Source organism: Pogona vitticeps, chromosome 2 (genome assembly GCF_051106095.1).
Source record: "Pogona vitticeps strain Pit_001003342236 chromosome 2, PviZW2.1, whole genome shotgun sequence".
NCBI classification, from domain to species: domain Eukaryota; kingdom Metazoa; phylum Chordata; class Lepidosauria; order Squamata; family Agamidae; genus Pogona; species Pogona vitticeps.
Genome location: NC_135784.1, coordinates 206,536,724 through 206,558,146, shown reverse-complemented (window position 1 = coordinate 206,558,146; position 21,423 = coordinate 206,536,724). Strand labels below are relative to the sequence as shown.

General features: G+C 41.4%; 1 protein-coding gene across 3 annotated transcripts; it reads left to right on the top strand.

Moving 5' to 3' along the window:
- Window positions 1-2,453: 2,453 nt before the first annotated feature.
- On the top strand, window positions 2,454-11,037 carry KLF4 (KLF transcription factor 4). Of its 3 annotated transcripts, XM_020805045.3 has the most exons (5): window positions 2,457-3,288; window positions 3,485-3,605; window positions 5,485-6,451; window positions 6,545-6,709; window positions 9,534-11,037. In XM_020805045.3, the coding sequence occupies exons 1-5, from the start codon at window positions 3,284-3,286 to the stop codon at window positions 9,707-9,709; spliced, it is 1,434 nt and encodes a 477-aa protein (XP_020660704.1). In that variant the 5' UTR covers window positions 2,457-3,283; the 3' UTR covers window positions 9,710-11,037. The 3 variants fall into 3 exon arrangements, with proteins under 3 accessions (XP_020660705.1, XP_020660703.1, XP_020660704.1); XM_020805044.3 differs by having other exon boundaries at window positions 2,455-3,288; window positions 5,485-6,709; XM_020805046.3 differs by lacking the exon at window positions 3,485-3,605 and having other exon boundaries at window positions 2,454-3,288; window positions 5,485-6,709.
- Window positions 11,038-21,423: the final 10,386 nt, after the last annotated feature.

The following is a 21,423-nucleotide window of genomic DNA, read 5'->3' as shown; positions in this document are numbered from 1 at the left end:
GATGATGTTCACCATAACAGGAGTGTCTTATTTCACTATTCTGAGTACAGTCCTATATAAGATCAGGATTTCCTGAAATCATTTGAAACTGCCAGAGCTGTGAAAAATGATTTTAGAACTACTACAGTACTTGAAAAGCTAAGTGAGCAAATGTGGAATAATTTCAGATTAATAGCAGGTAATCTGAATGAGCATGATGAACAACCGATACAGAAAAGATCCAAATAATACAGTATTTGTCATTATCTTCAGAAGGTATTATTGTAATGTAAAACATTTGAGGGTGGTTTGGTCTTAAATAGGCAGTTAAGAACTAAACACTTTACAAAACACCTGCTCCCAGTTGTTTGTTTATCCATCTAATTTATATACTGCCCATTTAGCCAATTGCCACTCTGGGTGACATACAACAAAAATATAAAACATAAATTATATAATTGCTACAGAGACTAAACAGTAACACAAATAAAAAAAACAGCAAGACTGGTGTCAATACCCATAAAGGAACATTGGTCTGTATGCCTGCATATTCTACTCTCCTTATGGGGTGGGGTGGACTTCTTAAATCCTCCCTTTGAGGACAGTTATGACAAGCATCAACTTTTTCAAATTCACTGCTATACCACTGGAGATTTCAGAGATAGCTATGTTAGTTTCTACTAACATATCAAACAAAATAAAAAAACAAAGTAGACAAAAACATTGTAGCACCTTAAAGACAAACTGCTATATCTGAATGTGAGCTTTCACGGACAAGTCTACTTCCTCAGATCAGATGTATAATAATAATAATAATAATAATAATAATAATAATAATAATAATAATAATAATAATAATAATAATAATAATAACAATAACAACAACAACAACAATAACAATAACAATAACAATAATAGTTGTTATTTTATTATCATCACCACTAGGATAGGTATCTTAATATTTATCATTTCTGTACAATTCCTCTAAGACATTCACACACACAAAAGAAAGAAAAAGGGAAAAAAATAAAGACAGCAAAAACATTGTGTTAGCTTAAAGACTAACTAAGACTAACTGCTATATTCTAATGTGAGCTGTTGTAGAGAAGTCCACTTCCTTAGACTAGAAGATCGGAGATATAATTCTTTAAAAAAGAAAGGGGGAATACTGTGCTTCTCTACTGACGATTCAAAAAGCCACGAAAAGGCCTGATACTGCTGCACAATGCCATCCCCATCTTGCTAGCAGGAAAAAAGTATGTCAGTCTTTACCTAGCCAAGGGCAGCCTGAATGTTGACAGCACCAATGGCCGCAGTCACTGGTCTACATGACACCACTACTGTTCACAAAGTGACACCAAACAAGAGAAAATTCCAGAAACTGACTTTTTTTAAAAAAAAATCAGTTAACTACTTTTCACCCAAACACAAAGCAATTGTCAGGAATGTTTTCCAACAACTGTGAATGGTAGTGTATAATCAGGCAGAAGTAACCTGAGCCTACTGTGAGGCAGTGCCCCATTCATTTTCATGGACCCTCAACCACTGCTACAGGAAATTTTGAGGGGCACCTCTTCGTTACAGTCCCGGAGATGAAATATGTACCTTGGCTTCAGTAGTCAGGGACAAATTAAACTTTACGTTAATTTTCGGGAACAGAATCAAAAAGGTTTAAACAGCGGAGGAGACTCCTAGGGTGGTGTAGAGCTGTTTCAGCGAGACTTCCAGTGTTGTCAATTTTTACAAACCCAAAAATAAAAATCTGTATTTTCGCCGCCTATGCCAAGTATTATTACTTGTTTTAGCTTGTTCTGTTCAGTGTTCTGTTTAATTGTATTGCACGTCTTCTGCCTGTTCTCGGACAGAAGAAAGCCATGTGAAAATAAACTGTAAACACTCTCGCTCTCTGCCACAGTCATCACACACACACACACAAAGAAAGAAGAAGCCTGTCGGAAGAAGCTCTTTGTATTTCAGAAGAAACTGCCGCTGCAAATAGCAACCACAACACAGCGCTGAACTGGAGCGCCGAGGGCCTCCACGCCGCCGCCGCCGCCGACGTCACGCCTGCTTGGGCGGCGGGAGAAAGGGCATTCCCTCCTACGCCGTCCCTCGTCCCTCAGGCTCCGGACCTGAGGGAGCAAAGCCACCAAGTTCAAAGCTCGACTCTGCCCCTTCCTTCCTTCCCTTTTCACCTTGACTTTCCCCACAGAGTTGCCTTTCCTGCCGCCTTCCCCTCCCCCACCCCCCATCACCTTTCGCTTCTTCCCACATAACGCCCCAACCCTTCCCCCCCCCCTCAGGTGCGCGAGACAGCAGAGCGCTGCTCGGTGGCGCGCGCGCGTAGGGAGAGAGAGAAAGAAAAAAACTGCCACGGCTCGCGGCTGCCTCGCGGGCTCCTCCTCGTTCGCGTCAGCGCGGGGCCCGAGCCTGCCAGCCAGCTGCTTTGCTGACGTCACGGCCCATCCCTGGTTTTGCGCGCTCGCTCGCTCTCGCTCTCTCTGTCTCCACCTTCTTCGTCCTCCCCCACGTGTTGGAAAGAGAGTAAAGTTTGTTGTTTCCCTCGGTTGTCCGAGCAACAAGCCCTCAAGCCGGCCCCCCCGCGGGTGGGCGTGGCCTCGGGGGGGGAGAGGTGGGGCGGGGGCGGGGCAAGGGTGAAGTTATAAGTAAGGAGGCGGCCGGCGCACGGCTTGACAGCTCAGAAAGGCCGGAGACGGTTCGAACGCGGCGCGCGCAAAAAAAAGAAAAAGAAGAAGAAAAAACCCTGGTCGACGGGGAAAAGCTGAGGGGGGAAAAAAGGAGAGCGAAACTCGGCACTCGAGGAGGCAGAGAGAGAGAGAAAGGGAAAGAAAGAAGCAAAGCAGCAGCCCCTCGCCCGCACTCCTGCCCGACCGGACTGTGCGTTAATCAGCCAGCCCGCCCGCCCGCCAGCCAGCCAGGGGGAGGCGCGGCGGCGGCTGAGGGAGAATCCCGAATTCCCCTCATGGCAGCGGCGCGAGCAGGGAATCCCCAGCCATCGCCTCGCGCCGTCCAGCTGCTGGGGCTGCTCTCGAGGCTGCCTTGCGAATCGGCTCCCGCTCCTCCTCCTCCTCTTGCTGCTGCTGCTGCTGCTGCTCCGTGGCGGAGCTGCTCCTCCTGGTAGGGGTAGCTCCAAGTCACCCCTCGCAACTTTGCATCTCAAAAGACACTTTACAAAAAAAAGAAGATCCGTTGAATTAAATCTCTACGTCTACCACTTTCTTGTTTTTATCGCCGTTGTTTTTTCTTACGACCCTTCGACCAAGCACCGGCTCTTGACACGTTAATGAGGTGGGTGGCGTTCCCCTTTTTTTTTCCTTCCTTTTTTTTCCTTTTTCTCCTTTTTCTCTTTTTTTCGAGGATGCCTGGATCTAAATTGTAAGCGCGCGCCCGATCGCATGGAGCCCTGCCTTGATCTATGGATGCCACAAGGGCGCCCGTCCCGCTCGTCGGTTGTTTTGACTCTCCTCCTCTGACATTTTTGCAGGCAGCCGCCCCCCGGCGAATTTGACATGGCACTCAGCGGCACCCTCCTCCCTTCCATCTCCACCTTCGCGGCGGGCACGGCCGGCAGGGAGAAGATCTTGAGGCAAGCAGGTGCCAGCAATGTGAGTATCCCTGTGTGGGGAGAGAGGATCGGGCAGGGTTTGCGGTTGCACGCCCGCGATCGACAGGATTACTTTTGGGCTCCTCCTTCATGTACTCGGGCCTCGGTCGCAGCGCAGGCGGGCACAGAATAAAGCCCTTGGGCAGGTGGACAGAGAAACTTTACGGACAGAGGTAAAGGAATGCGAGGGTCCAGTTTCCAAACTGAACCTGCTCCCAAGATGGCTTTTGAAATAAATGGGGAGAGAAGGACTGAACACATGTCGACAGTCAAGGGTGTGGATTAGTAATGAGTGATGATTGTCAGAAGATGGAGGTAGGGCACGCAGTCAAGGTGAAAGATGGACTCGTACAGCCCTATGAAACGCGAAAGTGAGCAGGTCTGAGCAGAATTTGGAAAAAAAACAGTCTTTTTGATGTTCAGCTCTATGGGTTATAAAACATTCCTAGGAGCTATTTAAAAGCACTGGTCTACCACTTTAGATTTATATGTCCACGTGCAGCTGAACCTAGAGTGATTTTGTAGTAGGATTGCAACTTCTGAGATATAATCCCCAGACTAAAAGAAAATCAACATCTCTCTCTTACTGCTTTCTTCCTCTCTCTTACACACATACTCCTACCTTTTCATTGTTATTCCTTGGACCTTCAGATTGGGTGAATCCCACAAGCAAATGAAGTAGAACTTCTCTACCTCCTCCAAGGGCGTAGCCATTACCAGCCATCTCATGTGGTATTGAGAGGGGGGGGGGGGGGGAGAAACAGGGACGGAAGGATATCTCAGAAATGAATACACAGTAAATAAGAAGCTGAATTATGCAGCATATCGCAAACCAAAATCATGGGTGTGGGTGCTTATCTTTAATACATAGGCAGCCTTTGGAAATATACACACCTACACATGTGCCTTGATTTGCGTTTCATTTTCTTCTGTGAAGCCGATGGCTTGCACCTACAGCTGCTTATTGTATAATGCTTGCTGCTTTAGAGAAACATCTACTGATAGACTGCCTGCATCCAATATTAGACCTAACATATTAATGTTGTATGTGCAGTTATTTCAAAACCCATTTGTATTCCTCTTCCTCAGAGGTATGACTACTTTGAAAAGGCATGTGATGTATTTATATATATATACTGTATTTTCTATCATGCATAGTCATTGTCTCTCAATGGTATTTAGGAAAAAAAGCTTTAAGAAATACTTAAATGTAACCTGGCTTATAAGGCTACAGCATAATAACATATCTGTAATAACTGATGTTTGTGAACTAACATCTTTCATTTTATCAGATCCTGTAATTAATCAGTAGAGAGTTTCACACAAGACCTTAAATCGTGTTTTGTTTAAATTGCATGGATTCCTCTCCCCCCCCCCAATAGTTGGAGAAGAGGCATCCTATACATACACTCTGTGAGTTGCTCCTGGTTAGAACTTCACTGCCAAAATCCTACCAATCTTTTAAACCCATAAATGAGTGCTATAACATGTCGCTCACACATACACACACACATATTGTGGAGAAGACAAATGTTCTATGCAACATGTTATGACTTGAAAACTGCTTATAATTTGCCCTAGAAGTTCATAATACCAGAAATCAAAAAGAGTGTATTTTATTGAGTTATGTGAGTACTACTAGCTAGAGGTTTACTTCAATTGGCAGAGTACTAGGAACTACAAACCCAAGAATATATCCCCAAGGTTGACTGCATTAATTAATTCTTACCTTGCTTGAATATATACTTCACATTAGTGCTTAGGTTTCATTATGCTTTTGCTGCCTCAAAACTGAAACTATAGTGCATTTTCCCAGGAAATATACATCCAGTAAAAAAGAACTTTTTCAACCAACACTGTGTTGTTTCTTCTTCTCACAGAAGTGGAGGGAGGAGCTCTCCCATCTCAAACGGATACCCCCTGTGCTAACAGGACGGCCTTACGACCTCGCCTTTGAGCTGGAAAACACTGTTGCCGCTGCCACCACCACCACCACTAGCAGCACCATCGGGGCTATGTCAGGGCGAGAAACGGAGGAGTTGAATGAGCTTTTGGACTTTGACTTCATCCTGTCCAACTCCCTGATGCCTCAGGAACAGCCCATGGCTGCTGCTGCAGTGGTGAGCTCTACTCCTGGCTCCTCGCCCTCGGTCACCAGTAGTAACTGCCCATCTGTGAGCACCTGTGATTTCACTTATCAGCTGCAAAGGGGAGATCACACCGGAGCAGGAGGAGGGGGCATGCTTTACAACAGGGAGCAGGCATCAGCTGCCCCTTTCAACTTGTCCGATATCAATGATGTGTCCCCTTCAGGTGGATTTGTAGCAGAACTGATGAGGCCGGATCTGGACCCTGTTTATTTGCCACAGCCACCACCCTCACAGCAGCAGCCACCGCCAGCCCCAATGGGCAGCCTGCATGGGAAATTTGTGGTGAAAGCCACAGTGAACATGGGGGAGTACAATAACCACATCAGTGTTAGCAGCAAGAACAATGCCGCTGCAGTTTCCCCATGTGCAGACGGACCTGTGCCGCCTCCCGTTTATAACCACATGCCCCGCATGTGCCCCAAAATCAAGCAGGAGGCTGCCCCTTCTTGCACCATTGGCCAAGCTCATGGAAATACTCCAAGGGCCCCACCGCATGATTTCTCCATGGGGCGGCCACTGCCTAGCAGGACTAATCCTCCCTTGACTCCAGAAGAGATGATGAACAACAGAGACTGCCACCCCTCCTCACAGGCCTTAAGCCACCCGAGTCTGCCGCTTCCTCCAGGCTACCATCCTGGCCCAGGGTATCCTCCTTTCCTTCCAGACCAACTGCCACCAAGCACCCTACAGTATCAAGGTCAGTCTTACTATCTAAATGTTTTTGGAGAACCTTTAAATGTGCCTCGCTTGGTACAAGGGATGATGCTGACTCCACCCTCTTCACCTCTAGAGCTGATGCCTTCAGGGAGCTGCCTCTCTGAGGAGACCAAGCCAAAGCGGGGCCGGAGGTCATGGCCAAGGAAAAGGACCGCAACACACACATGCGACTACGCAGGCTGTGGGAAAACGTATACAAAAAGTTCACATCTCAAAGCGCACCTTCGGACCCATACAGGTAAGGCCGTTCCCACGAATACTGTCATGCTCCTAGCAGCCAAAGACCTCTTACCTCAAACCTATCTGGATAGGCCAATACAGTATTTGTTCCACAGATGGCTGAAAATGATTGTCAAGCCAGGAATGGCGTAACAGAGACAGCATTGTCCATGATACGGGCTTTTTGGTTTTATCCATAATTCTTGCAAATGTGTGCAGTGTTTCAAAAGTGTGTGGGGCGCATTTGAGGAGATGTGCTAGTGGAATTAACAATACGAATTTGTGTGCCCCAGATAGCTGCACCTCTTTCATACCACTTTGAACTCTCCTGCAGTGAAACTCTACCTATTTTTACCCAGAGGTTTCTCTCTGAATTTAATTAATGGGCTTAGAAATAGAGCTTTAAAATACTCTTATCTCTAGCCAAAGAAAAAGGGGAAATGGTTTGCGTGAGAGAGAGCCATTCCTCGTAGAGGTGTGTATGTGTGCGTGCGTGCGTACACACACTAACACATAACTTTTGTCCCATTTTAATTTCTGGTTAAATGGGTTTTTTAAATAAACCTGCCAAACCTGCCTACCAAAGGCAAAATTAGAACCAAGACTACACACCTTGAGCAGCCATACCCCTCTGAAACCATATTCAGTTCTATGAAAAAACAATGGCCAGAATTCAACTTGTATGTGTTCTTGTGGTATCAAGTTTAAACACAATGACTGTATTAAAACAAATAAAATAAAAAAAGATAAGAAATAGCTCCATTGCAGTAGATTGTTAAATAGTAGGCCGTGGCTCTAACCAAGATAAGAGTTTAAATATCAAAATCACATTGCAATTATGGCTTTACTTGCAGATTGGAAAGGTTGGTTAAAATGTCTCTAAATGACTCAGACATAGGATAGGAATTATTTTGCAGACACATGTGCATTACTTGTCAGGCTATGGCCATGTGGCTAGTTAATTATAGGGCAGCTAGACATCCAGAGTGAATTAAGCATGTTTATTCTGATAACACCATCAGTGTCTTTGTTAGGGAGATCTGGATGTTGAAAATAGTCACAGTTCATTTATTCTGCAGTATTTTAGTTTAAGATCTTGATCTCATCTTGATTTGCTGTAAATCAATACTGTAAATGCTAGTTAATGGGGGATGATCATGGAAAGCCACTTCTAATTTGGAGCTGTTTTCACATAGGTGGGAAACAGGGCAGCCCTCCTACAAACTCTTGGACTTCATTTCTTTTCAATTCTAAAAGCAGCTGCCAGTCAGCAAGACTTGACTAATTAGCTTCAGAAAATAACCAGTTCTGGATTATCCAGCCATCTGAATTAAGTGATAAAAATAACCAATGGAGTTGCTACTTGCTGCTAAGGTTTTGTTATGAAATAAACATTTTAGTAAATCCTCATTTTGGTATGAAATAAACATTTTAGTAAATCCTCCATTTGCCCTGATGCTAACCCTGTTTACTTGGAAGAAACCAAGTCCCTTTGTTTGCAATCGGACCTAATTTGAATTAATATATCTGTTATAGCTGTTTTGGTATATTTCTTTCATAATACTACATGACAGCTTGAAACTTGAAGAAAGGTGTTATTAATAAAATTACCGTAAAGTATATAATTTAAATAAAGAAGTTGCCTTGTAAGTGTATTGAAGACGTTTACTTGAAAAAGAGTTCCATTGATTTCACTCATCCATTCACCTACAAGGAGTCCACCAAAGCACTAAAAATATATTTATGACAGTGATCTTGGTACCTTGCATGGCTTAGTTAAGGCTAAAATGAAACCGCTTCGGTTTCTATAAATGGCTTAAGAAAATGAATTTACCCATAGAGGTTAACCAGTTAAAGTTCTGGTTCAAGGTAACAAAACAGTAAAAGAGATGCCAGTTAGCTGAACATTGAAAGACAGCAATCAGCTTTCAATAGTTTTCATTTTCTATGGGAAATGTGCCGATAACAATAGTTTGATTACTAATAATTGCTTGATTTGTTAATTCTGTAGCTATGCTCAGCCTTTCCCTCTGATTGGATGCAGATCTTTTAATAGTCTCAATATTTACATGCAACATTAATTATGAAAGTAGTCAAGGAGAATATCAAGAGAAGGCATGTATGGTGATAGATCATATTGCCTTGTAAGCTGTAAAAATGTTATTGAGCCATTATGCTTTCAGGTGAGTTCTGGGTTGGTAACAAGTGTCAGCTTTGTCTGAAGCCTTGTTGCCAATACTGAACAGCAGCTTTACAAATAAGTCCATTAATACTACCAGTCCACAGAGATTTTCCATCCTAATTATTTGTGGCCTAAAAGCCAGAGCAGGCTTTCATAAAATGTCTTTGCTTGCTTGCCCAAAGGCAATTCTTATTAGCCACAGGTGGCTAGGTAAGCGGCTGTGTAATCTGCAAGCCTAGTATACACACTTTTTTTTCTTTTAGCCCACTGTCTCTGCTCAAACAAGTTCTACTGGTTCTTCAAAAACCTGCAAAACTAGTAAACTATTGTGGGATAGGTGTAGGTGCACCATGGGGAAATGATCTCTCTTTTTTATAGCACTTTCAGTAAAAAAAAAAAAAATGAGGGTGTCTCAGGTGAAGGAAACCAACATGACATTTTTTCCAGGCATTTAGGCAAAAACTTGTATACATCTAAACCCTGTAGAATGTTTGGCTAAAGTAAGAGAAGTATAATCACTTGAAGAAGTTGTTTTTTTTATCATTTCTAGAGTAGGCTTTTGCTTTGTTCAAGAGTATGATGATGACTGCCTCAAGATCTACACAAAGCACTGAAGTCTGTAAAATACAGAAATAACTGATGTAGTTATTTATCTCTGAAGGTGAAAAGCCCTATCACTGTGACTGGGAAGGGTGTGGATGGAAATTTGCCCGCTCAGATGAACTCACGCGTCACTACAGAAAGCATACGGGTCACCGCCCATTCCAGTGCCAGAGGTGTGACAGAGCGTTTTCCAGATCGGATCACCTTGCCTTACATATGAAGAGACACTTTTAAACAGGACAAATTGGGCTTTTTCTTTACTGCCACGAGAGATTCAGTATTTGACAGCAAAAAAAGAGAGAAACTGTCTTCCACAAGAAGGGAGAACTCCACTTAAAGCACTACAAGAAGAAGAAAATTCCAGTGAAGTCTTCCAAAAAAGGGAGAAAGATGTGGAAATGAATGGACAATTAAAAATGATTGTGGGACTTTTTTAAAAGGGGGGGGGGAACTAGGGGAACAATGACTGGATCTTGTATCGCCATTCCATTTTTTAAAAAAAATCTGACTTGAATCTTTCTGGATTACAGAATGCCAAGGATTGACTGGAAGTCAAGGATATCAGGGTTAAAATAAACTGTTGAGGGAGGGGACCATGGGAAATTACGTAGGGAGGCTATGGGTGAAGACAGATGTAACATTTGTAAAATAGTGGGGCTGTTTTGGAACGTCCTTCACCACATTCGGTCCAAACGGCATTTGTCCTCTCCAAGGATGAGGTCTGAAAAGCAACGTTACACAGGGTTGCAGTAGCAAAAGCCTAGCTGACTCCCTAATGCACATGATTTTCTCTCTTCCTTCCCCCAGTTCCCCCACCAATATAAAAAGTAAAGGGAAGTAGTACCTCTTAAGGAAGGGTGGGGAAACACTGCCAAAAATAGAAGCCATTGCTGCAAATTCCAAAGTCACAAGAAAGTCTGACTTGCACCATCACTGAAGCAAATCTTGAGTGCTACATCTGTCTTCACCCAAAATTCCCTTAAGATTTATTTTCAATGCAATATTGTAAACATATTGTAGGCTTGCAATTTCTTTTTCCTTCCCAAAGCCATTAGTAAACTATATCAAATGGGGGAAAAGAAATTCAGGTACAGAGTTGTGGTTGAAAGTATGTTTTCATGGTGCTGAATGACTTTTGGTTCTTAAGGTACCAAAAAAAAAAAAAAAGAGGAAGCCAAAGTTCTCAAACTGCTGCATATTTGACAAGGAAATACATTTGTCTTCCGATCTACATTTAATGATGACCTAAATCAGGTTCATAAACCTGGTTTATTTGTGTTTGTGTCTCTATCTTCTAATCTTCTATGCAGACAGTCTGTAATGCACTGTGGTTTCGAATGTGCAATAATTTGTACAATGGTTTAGCCCCAAATATGCCTTAAAGCAGAACAAATTTTTTTCTATATAGTTCTTTACTTAATAAATATGTAATATAAATTTAAGGAGACTTCTATTTTGTATATTTGTAAACTATGAAGTGAAAAATGAACATGTGTCAGAGTTTGTATTTTGCATATTCATTTTGCTGAAAATAACTTTTAAATAAACTTATTTTATCTGAATGGCTTTTCCCAGCTCTTCTTCCAGTACCATGTTAAAACGGCACAATCATTTACATTGGCTATAGCACTGTTAGCCCTCAAAGACCAACACTCTGTCTATGTTTTAAAAGAATTGTACTGCTTAGAGACCAGTCCTCTGCATGTTGACTTCTGTGCTAGGCCCACTGAGTTCTGTGAAGCTTAACCTTTAAAGGACATCACCACAATTGTTCAGAAATAAGTGTTATGGAACTCAGTTGTGCTTGCTTCCCTGTTATTAAATTCAAGCTAAGGCTGTAACACTGTTTAACTACTTTCTTTCTTTATTCGTGTCAGAGCATTGCACAATGAAAATTTATGGACATATATTATATGTAGGTAAAAACAGAAAATAGAATGTTAAGGTAACTAAACTATTTTTATCAGAACCAGGCTACTTCACTTGCTATTCAACTGCTGTTATCTAATCTTGGTGGGATGGAGAGGGGACATCAAATCTCTCTTTTTTAATGTTTTTTAAAAAAGGGACAATATAGTCCAATATTTTGCTTCCAACAGGAACAAGTCAGATGAGTCTCAGAGGTAGTCATGATGGTGATGTAACCTCCTATTTCATATAATTCTAAGATTGAAACTGATGAACCTTCCATAGAGTCTACACGTATCTTAAAACTCAAGTCTTTAACAGAACAAACACATAGATTTCTAATACAACTAGAATGTTTGAAGAGGCATGTTTTATAGCATATGTCTTTAAAAAGCAACAACATGCTAACCTTCTTAAATACTTAAAAGGCTGTTGCCTTTCCACCTCGTATCTACAGGTATATACACGCAGAGGCTTGATTTCATTGAGAAGTTGAGATCATATTTCCAGTTGCTGATAAAGCAAGATTCAGAAGAAACTTCATCATTTTAACTGAACCTCAGAAATGCTGTACCACTTAACGTTTCTATTATATTTGAATATGGTTTGCTTGGCCAGGCTTCACAGAAACCCTCAATGAGTTTATTCTGATTTGAAAGTACTCTTACTTTTAATAGGGCAATTTTACTTATTTGGAAAGAGGTAATGCATTTGGAGCCTGGAGAAAAACTTGAGATTGATGTTTTTCAAAAAAGAAGGTATCAGTCACAGGGAACAAATAATATATTCATTACAACCTTATTCAAGAAGGTACTGTACTCTGATAAATTTGAATTCTGCATCCTGTATATGAGATCCAGTTTTAACTCCAAAAACTGAAAGCTGTTTATTTTTCTCCTAGTAAGGTTAGCATGAAAGATCAATGGATCCAGATTTTGTTTCTTTTAGCACAAAGGGATTAATAGCAATGAGTGAAGAAAACTTCCTTCTGGAATTGGCATCTTTAAAAGGATTGTAACTGCGTGCTACCCCACCATAACTTCTGTCTCCAGTACAAAGGGCATGGTGTTGTTGTTGCTGTGCAGTAGGATGCAGATAATATAGTTGAAAAGCAAATAAACTCAAAAAAAGGATTTCAGGGAATTAGATCAATGTTATGCTTTGAAAACAGACCACATGAATGGAAATTATGATGGAATTAGAATGAAAAGCAGGATCATAAAAAAAAACTCTTACCGAAGTTTTACAATTATTCAATGAGCATTGTAAACATAGCTGGTAGGATGTACCAGTTTGGGAAGTATAAGTTTAATGAATCAGCAAGAAAACTTACATACCTTTGTTACTGAGGGTGTGACAACATTGCAATATACTCCTCCAATTAATCAGTGTTTAGCATGATGCAAATTGATTCAAAATTTCCCAACTCCATGACATTATTTTAAGCATGGGGGAAACTCACACTTTGTTTTTGAGGAATTGGGTTTTTTAAACATCTGTCGGGAGGATGTATATTTTAAATAGCTGTACATTGTGCTGTGGTTTCTTAAACACCTTTTTGCTTATGTGAATGGCCGTATCATTGTGGTCTGTGTGCAGAAGTGTTGCCTGTGCCGACAAATTGGTGATGTGTTTGAGGTGATGCAGGATACTGTCCAATCAGGAAGTCATGCCTGCTTTCCAAACTTGTTTCCCTTTTTAATTAGTTTTTAAACAAACCATTCAACTTTAGTGCTAGAGTCTGTCCGCAACACTGGTGCAACACTATGCCATTTACAATAAAGAAGGGGCAGAATTCTGGACAAGATGGTTATGGACAAGGACAGAATGAAGACAAATTCAGGACAGACCTATGGGTGAATCAAAGTGCTAATCCCAGGTCTATTTAAGGCCATTTAAAGAGAGGTGCCATCCTCCGCACTAAATCAACCCGGTTCAGTTGAGGCTGAATTAGTTCAAATACACCATTGGACAAGATGCTAATATCTTTTTGTTGTTGAAAACGGCATGTGGATTCTTGCTGATACGACTTTATTTATTTATTTATTTATTTATTTATTTATTTATTTATTTATTTATTTATTTATTTATTTATACATACCCCGCCTATCTAGTCATTTCGACCACTCTAGTGTTCATATTTTTTAAGTTGACAACTGCTTGTTAAACAATACATGTGTTATGAATCACAAAACAACAATATGCCTTTTCTGGCTGCTGTGTTCTGCCCTAGCTTTATATATCCACAAAAATACTTTAAGTGCATTTTTCCCAATCTTAAAATAATACCTCTGCTCTTTCTCCCGCTTTCTTCATACTGAGAGCAAGTTCCTACTTTGTGTCACCTTTGTTTGAAAAATAAATAATGAAACAGTATAGTAGTTCAATATGTTGAGTATATCACTGTGCCTTTAAACTTTTTTTAAAAATTTAACACACATTGTTCTGGGTGAGTGCCAGCTAGCACTCCTTCCTGCATGGAAGACAGCCCTTCAGAGGGAGGCCCTGCAGAGGGAGGCCTTGTTCTTTGGGAGCAAGCGTCTCCAGGCATGGAAGAGGAATATCGACCCAAGCAGTTGCAGTTTGAAAAGCAGGTGTAGCTAAAAATAACATGCTGTGTGTTAGCCACCTGTTCCATTATAAAACAGCAGCTCCTAGAGCAACAAGCCCAACCATACAGGTAGGATAACAATGCAGCAGTTGCAAATGCATCATTCAAAAACATGCTGAGGCGGGGAGGGAATGAAATCAGCTTTATGCACAATAACTTCCAAAAGAAAAAAAGGATCTGGGCATTTACCTCTCAGCTATAATGAGCTTCCCTAGTTAAGCAATAAAGGCTGGTTCTCATAGACACATACGTTGCCAGAGGCCTCCAGCTGACAGCATGAATGACCTTAGTTCGAAAACACTATGTTTCAGGTGATGTGAAAGTGATAGCTGTGACACCTGATCGGTGAAGTCTCATTTCCACAGAAAGCACAGCCCTTGAAGTGCCACCATCTGAGAATAAAGCCGTGCAAGCAGTCAAACTCGACATTGTGGGGAATTGTCATTTTAACCAAGAGAGGAGAGTGGGCAGTCTCTGGTGCCTGCCAAATAGTAATGAAAAACTCAACCAATTTGTGCTGACTGAACATCCATTTCCTCAATGGGATATACCCATTGCATTTGGTGCCCACAGTGATTGGTGGGATCACTGGCCACAGAGCAGATGAGTGGAGCCCCGAGGGGCATATTGACCCAAGGTCAAGACTAACTATACACACATACATATACAGGCTAGCAAGCAAATATTTATGCTTACACAAACCAGGAGGCAAACACAGGCAGGCCTCTCCACCTCTAGTCAGGAGGCAAGTAAGAATGCATCGGCTGGGAGTGGCTTGAGAATGAGGTGGAACAGCTCCCCACTTGTCCTAATGTAGTGGTTCCCAACCTCAGGTCCCCAGACATTCTTGCAACTCCCAGAAGCCCTTTCCATCACAGCTAGTGGTAAAGGCTTCTGGGAGGTTTAGTCCAAGAACATCTGGGGACCTAATATTGGGAGCCACTGCCCTAATCAGTGCCCACTGCCTCTTGACCTGCCATAGTTGCAGCTAGGGGTGTGCCAGAATTTCATATCCCACCTACTTTTGTGGAATTTACTAAAATTCAAGCATTTCTTCAGATTCAGGAGGGAGATGTCTTGAAGTTTTAAACATCTGAATGTGAAGGACAAACGACCTGACAGATTCCGTCCATGTACGTCAAGGGCTTGGAGTGTTTGGCTCTTTGAATGTCTGTGCATTCCCTCATGCTCAGTGACGATTGGCCCTATTTTTTCCCACTCTGATAGTCTTCTCACCTTTAATCCTGAAATGGGAGAGAAGGACAACCTGATGGTCTCCATGTTGGGAATAGCTGTTCCTATTGAATTGGGCTAGTGCAAACGGGACATTTGAGATTAAAAGCATCTATTCAAATTTCCAGATACCTTAATATACCAGATGGGCGGGATATAAATCAAATAAATCAAATAAATAAATAAATAAATAAATAAATAAATAAATAAATAAATAAATATCCCAGACAAAAGAAACTTGAGGTATAAAGCATTGTGGTGTGGAAGAAAGCAAGTTTGACAGTTTTTTTCCACCCCGAACTATTCCTTTGAGCATTTCATGTATTGATCTAGTATTAAAACAGCCTTTATCAAACATCTCAAATGGTTTGGGTTGTTGAATAATGCACTACCATCAACAAAAGTGTGTGATAGGCAAGACAGTCCTACACTGTCTGAACAGCTTTCCCGTCTCACCATCTGTTTTCCAAATACAATCTTCTTTCTAAATACACTTTCTGCTGCTGGTGTGGTAAGAGAAACAGTGAGGACAGAACGCAGATGGTATGAAACAAGAAAACACATGCCCAGTTTGCGTTATATACAATGTCTCTGTAGCTAAAAGCATGGATGCATGTTTATGTGTGTGTTTTGTTGTTGTTGTACATATAAAAATCAACAGCCCCCATGTGTTGGGATCTGAGGCCCTGATTGTGTGTGTGTGGGGGGGGGGGGTTGAATGTAATCCTCAGGCTTTTGGAAGTTGCCCACTCCAGCATTAAGAAGCCTGTATATTCCATGGTAAATGGACAGCTTTCACCACTTGAGGGAGCACCTCTTCTTTAAGAAATAAAAATGGCATGTCTATTGTCCGCAACTTGGGTATCTGGCTGTGGAGCTAGATGTCAGGAATTTGACCTCCACAGTGCCTCTTGGGAGAAAAGCCAGCCTGTATAGCCTTGGGCAAGCTAGTCCAATAGTGCCCACAGAAGAAGATAATTTACTTTATATCTAGTAAGCTTTAGAAAGGTTTGCCAAATGTCCAAATCAATTTAACAGCACATCATCATCATCCATTGAGAGAGATAGGTACTGGGCCATTTAAATGCCAGTCAGCTATCTTGGGGGGGGGGGGAGAAGGATACCCTTGTTCATTCAATTCAATAGGTAATCACCGTAAGTCAGCTTCTTGAGACATAGTATGCAATGCATCCTTTATGAAATAACAGATATCAAGACTGTCTCACCCCAGCCTCCTCTTCTTTGTCTCAGGCTGAAAAAATGAAAACTTTTCATGGCACCTTGAAAATTAACACATATGTGGCATAAGCTTTCCTGATTTGCAGCCCACTTTATGCCAAAGGGGAGAAAATGTTAACATTTAAAGGGCCACAAGAAGGCTGGCTTTGTTCTAACAGACTAATAGGGTGAACCCACTTAGATGAAGTGTTCAGGTTGTATAGAAATGGATAGGTTTATCCCTCGTTGGGCATTATTTCCTCAAGAAACACAACCCAGAGAAATCAGGCTTACAAATTCATGCCATGATCAATCACGAAGCAGAAGGGAATGGAAGAGATCAGGCAGAGTGAAAGCACAGGCTATGACAAATATGTCACCTTCCAGAAGCCCTGCTTCTAATGACATGTTAATTGCTACACCTAGCTTGTCACCCGGAAGAGTTATTCCCTCTTATGCAAGTCAGAAGTGAGGGGGGGGTTGCCTCTTACAGAATGAGAGTAGTCACCTGGTTTTTTTTTAAAAAAAATTGCACTATAATTAAACTTATTTTTATAAGTTACCAGGTTAGGATGTGATGCTTTATAAAGCAATCCACAGGTTTTTACTCGTCGATTCACCAATGAAGCTTGCAACCCCAGACTTAAAACCTACTTACACAGTTTGAGCCTACCGTCGACATTCATCCAAAGCTCACTTAAAGCTTCCAGGTTAGAAAATGCAAATCATATACTGTACTACTAGACAGCAAACAACAGAAAACAATGCAGGCCACGTTTTGCAAGGATAGCTGAGCTCTCCACAGCAGGATGATATATGAATGTTCAGAATGTGCCAGTTTTCTTTTTTAAACAAGTGGAAGTTCAATCAACCGAAATAATATTTAAAAAAACAACAACAAGGCAATGGACAACATTGCTCTGCATTGACCTGACGTATGCACACAAAGCCCAAAGTGCATCCCATATGTATTAAAACAATTTAATTATTTGTATCTCAGCCCAAGAGCCTTGGGCTGCTGCTCCTCGTGAGGCACAATGCTCATCTTAATCGGCTCAGCTCCTTTTCTGAAGACCTATTAGTCTTGTGAAGATGGATTCCCTTGGCCGACGACATGAACCAAAAGATTTAATTAAGCCAGTGTGAATCACTCACTGTATCTAACTCTCCTTTAGCACTAAGAAGAGCCTCAGCACAAAAGAGCATAATAAACACAGAAACGCAAGGGCTTGGATGGATAAATTAAATAACAGGTCTGATTGTTTGAAGGACGTGGTATTTGTTCCTGCCCAGACATCCTGGGACACCCTTGGAGAGACAAGCACCTGTTCAGGATTGTGGTATTATAAACAATCCAATGAACCTGTTTACTAGGTATAATAGCCAAAGAACGAAATTAGTGGGGAATTCTTTCCTTTGTAAATGGGAGCTAGCCTACCAATCCACAGTAAAAAGGTGGTATTTTATCTCCTGGGGCCACGTGCTGCTCTTTCTTTCCACCATCAGGCCTTCCTCCCTTTCTCCACAAGCCTTTCTGTTGCAGAAAAGCAGTGCTCCACACCTTCTGTCAAAGAACAGTTAAAATACTATAATGGAAAAGCTGCTTCAACAAGACTGAGGTGGGTGGTGGAGGTCCTTTCCTATGCTTCAAAATAAAGCAAATCACACAGTGGCTGACATGATTCCAGGGATGTAAGCCGAAATTCTGCAGCACTGCATGCAACAGATACATTTTCACCTGAAAGCTAAAGTGATACAGTGGAATGTCTTTAAGGGCTTAAATAGAGATCAGGACCTTCTTAGTGCATTGCATATGTTAATAATCCAGCTTTCAGTAATATCATATGGGTATAAAATAGTTGTCTAGCTTGACAGATGCTGATCTCTGTCCCAGAAACAGTTCTTAACATTCCTGTGAAAGCCAAATCTTACCTATTCTGCCACCCTAGCTTGATAGTCCTGCTCCTGTGTTAATGAACCCTTGTCACCCGAACGTGAATCTCACCATTGTGGAACAGATATAAGGGACACGTATCTGCATACCTTGTATCTGAAGAAGTGGATTTTGACAAAAGCTCATATTGAAATAAACTGGGAGTCTTTAAAATGCTACAAAAATTTGCCTTCCCCCCTTCTTTTCTCTTTTACTTTTGCCAAGAATGAAACAGTCGAGGGTAATATGTCACCCTCCAGATGTCGTGGAGTACAACACCCATCATCCTGAGCAGCAGTGTTGCTGGGATTTGTGTTCCACAATATCTGGGTGACCACAGAAACACCACCCCTGTATGGGAACAATGAACTATGTTGTAAAAATGGGTTCCGTTCTGTATTCTGATCCTGAACCAGTTATTACCTGCGCATTTTTCTAACTGCTAATGCAAATACTAAATTGAGATCATCCTACATATACCAGCTTTTGACACAAAGGGGAAGGTACCAGTTTGGGAAATAAAATTATTTTTAAGTATCTTTGTGTATGTGTTATTGCATGTTCATTCTAAGCATGGGAAATGTGTGACTTCTTCAAATGTAATGGATTGTTTCCATCACCCTGACCATTGGTTTTGCAGGTTGGGGCTGATGAGTAGGAGAACTTAGACTCGCCATCCATTCCCACATTAACTTCAGCAGCAACGTGTTTTAGTTCTGCACTGTTCCAGAAGGGAATAAGCAATAGCGGAATTCCTCTTTGTTTTGATTTCAGGTTGTGAAGAAAATGCTGGTTGCTTTCCCACATTGTTTCGCACCCGGCATCCTGCCTTAGAAAATGTCGCCTTAACCATTTTTTTCTTGTCCAGGAAGGACAAAATATTTGGGAAATTGAATCTTCTGTTTGATCTTCTGCTAGTCTTTTAACACTGAACAATGAATGGTAAAATATAAGCGTAGAGGTAATGTAAATAGAGCAGAGGGCATGCTCCCACCCTGTTTCGGGTTCTTTGGTGGGGGGGGGAGAGGCACTCTCAACTCGGACCACAAGCCAAAATGTATGGAAAATGGCATGGATATCCACAAGGGGCTTTTTAAATGCCTCTAACGGACAAACAACTCACCCTTTCTAAAGCGAGCAAGCTCTGCGTCCTGTATTGTGACAATAAAGCTCTCAATTACATGTGGAAATGGCTTTAAAACAGTTACTCATGACAGAGAGGCCATTGATGGGCCATGTATGCTTTCAAGTGGTTCCCAGCACTGTGAGGAAAATAAGAAAAGGCATCTGTGGCACAGATTGAAACCCACTGGCACTAACGTCCACCAGGCTGTGCTTCCTTGGGCCCTATCTCTTCTGTGCATGCAGTTGGTACAGCTGAATGGTAGATGGACTCAGATTTGGCTCAGACATTTTGAGCTGGTTCTTTCCTCATGGAGGCATCACCTAAGAAAAAATGGATGCTCTACCACAAGAAAGTAATATATCTTGCTATTCAGTAAGAAAGGAAGCCTAAAGTAAGACTGGCTGAGTGAAATAAATTAATGATATATATACCAATGATAAACAGATTGTAATGATAGCAAATATAGTGTCTGGTTAACTCTGTACCTTAATTTTCTTTTCCTTTTTTAGTTGTTTTTGTTTTATGCTTTCCTTTTTCCTTCCTTTTTATATGTACTATCAATACCGTTTAAAACTAAATAATGTGTATAATAAAAAAGAAAAATGTGAGCAACCATGTTGGTTTCTTAAAATAAAAATGAAAACACTTCTGGAATGTTGCTTTTTATAGCATCAGAGAAAAGTTATTAAAATGTTTTTTTTTAATTAAAAAAAGTCACATGGACCAGCTCTGTCAAATTCTGTCAGTGATGTTTAGCCTATCTTGCGTGTCTATGTAACACTTCTAGAAATCTTCTTTTTAAATATTTATCTTCCTGTCGCTCCCAACAGTCAAACATACTGCTTGTAATATCGCAATAAATTTTAAATTGCACATATATTGTTATTTACTTATGTACAGTACTTATTTATTTATTTGACTGAGATTAATTATAGCCCTTTTCTCCTGGTCCTGTATCTATAAATTAGGGACCTGATTTTTCAGGGGAGGTGAGAAAATGCATCAGGACATGATATAGACCAAATCAAAAGTGGTGATGGAGAATCACTACATTCACAATGATTGCAACATTTGTTTCCTTATAGCACCCTTGCATGTAAGTCCACAGAAGTTACTAGGCCAGGAGAATTTTTACCAATATAACTGCCCATATATAATCAGCCTCCAGTGTCCAAAGAGAGAGAAGAGGATCTAACCTAATCTGACAAGGGTTAAGAAAGTGCTCCTCTCTCTCTACTTGGAGGTAGGAGTTACTCACCAGTTCTTTCTTATCCCACTGTAAATTGTTACTCTGAGGTGATCCCTGCACACCTACCTCATTCATGCTGAATCTTTATTTTGGAACTAAGTTTTAATAGTGAATCTCACAGTCACAAGAACACAATTTCAGGCCAAATGACTCCCTGACCCCACTTTTATGTATTACCTGGCTCCTGTGTGCTCTAAGTGACCTCAGACTGAGCACTTGCAACCGGAAGTGCTACAGCAACAAACTGAGGCCTTCTGCAACAAACTGAGGCAAAACATAAACTGTGAAGAAGGGAAGAAAAGACTCTGGCAATCACAGGAAAATGCACTGAACCCAGTGAGGCAAGACTTTATGCGCTGGGGACGGCAGAAAAAGACAGATGACATCAGCCCAGAAGCTGGGGCTTTTGCAAGACCTAATGGTCAGAGAACAAAACCCCTAATTCTTCTCGGAACAGGCCACAGGAAATTAAAAATCAATAGTGACACCAATGTTCTATTAAATGCTTGACTTAGACTTAGTACACATGATAGTGTATGAACTGGATGTGAGCCATAGAGTTGTAGTCCTCATGCTGCAGCTGGTGTGACCTATCGGTGTGGGTCGGGGTTCATTTTAGCCCCCTGACAAAAAGCCTGCTGCTCCAGAAATATCACCTCATGAACTTGAG

What these genes read in the sequence shown, in the direction of transcription:
- KLF4 (XM_020805044.3), top strand. An exon ending in GGCAAGCAGGTGCCAGCAAT is followed by an intron (nt 3,606 to 5,484) that starts GTGAGTATCCCT and finishes TTCTTCTCACAG; the next exon opens with AAGTGGAGGGAGGAGCTCTC. An exon ending in GCACCTTCGGACCCATACAG is followed by an intron (nt 6,710 to 9,533) that starts GTAAGGCCGTTC and finishes TTATCTCTGAAG; the next exon opens with GTGAAAAGCCCTATCACTGT.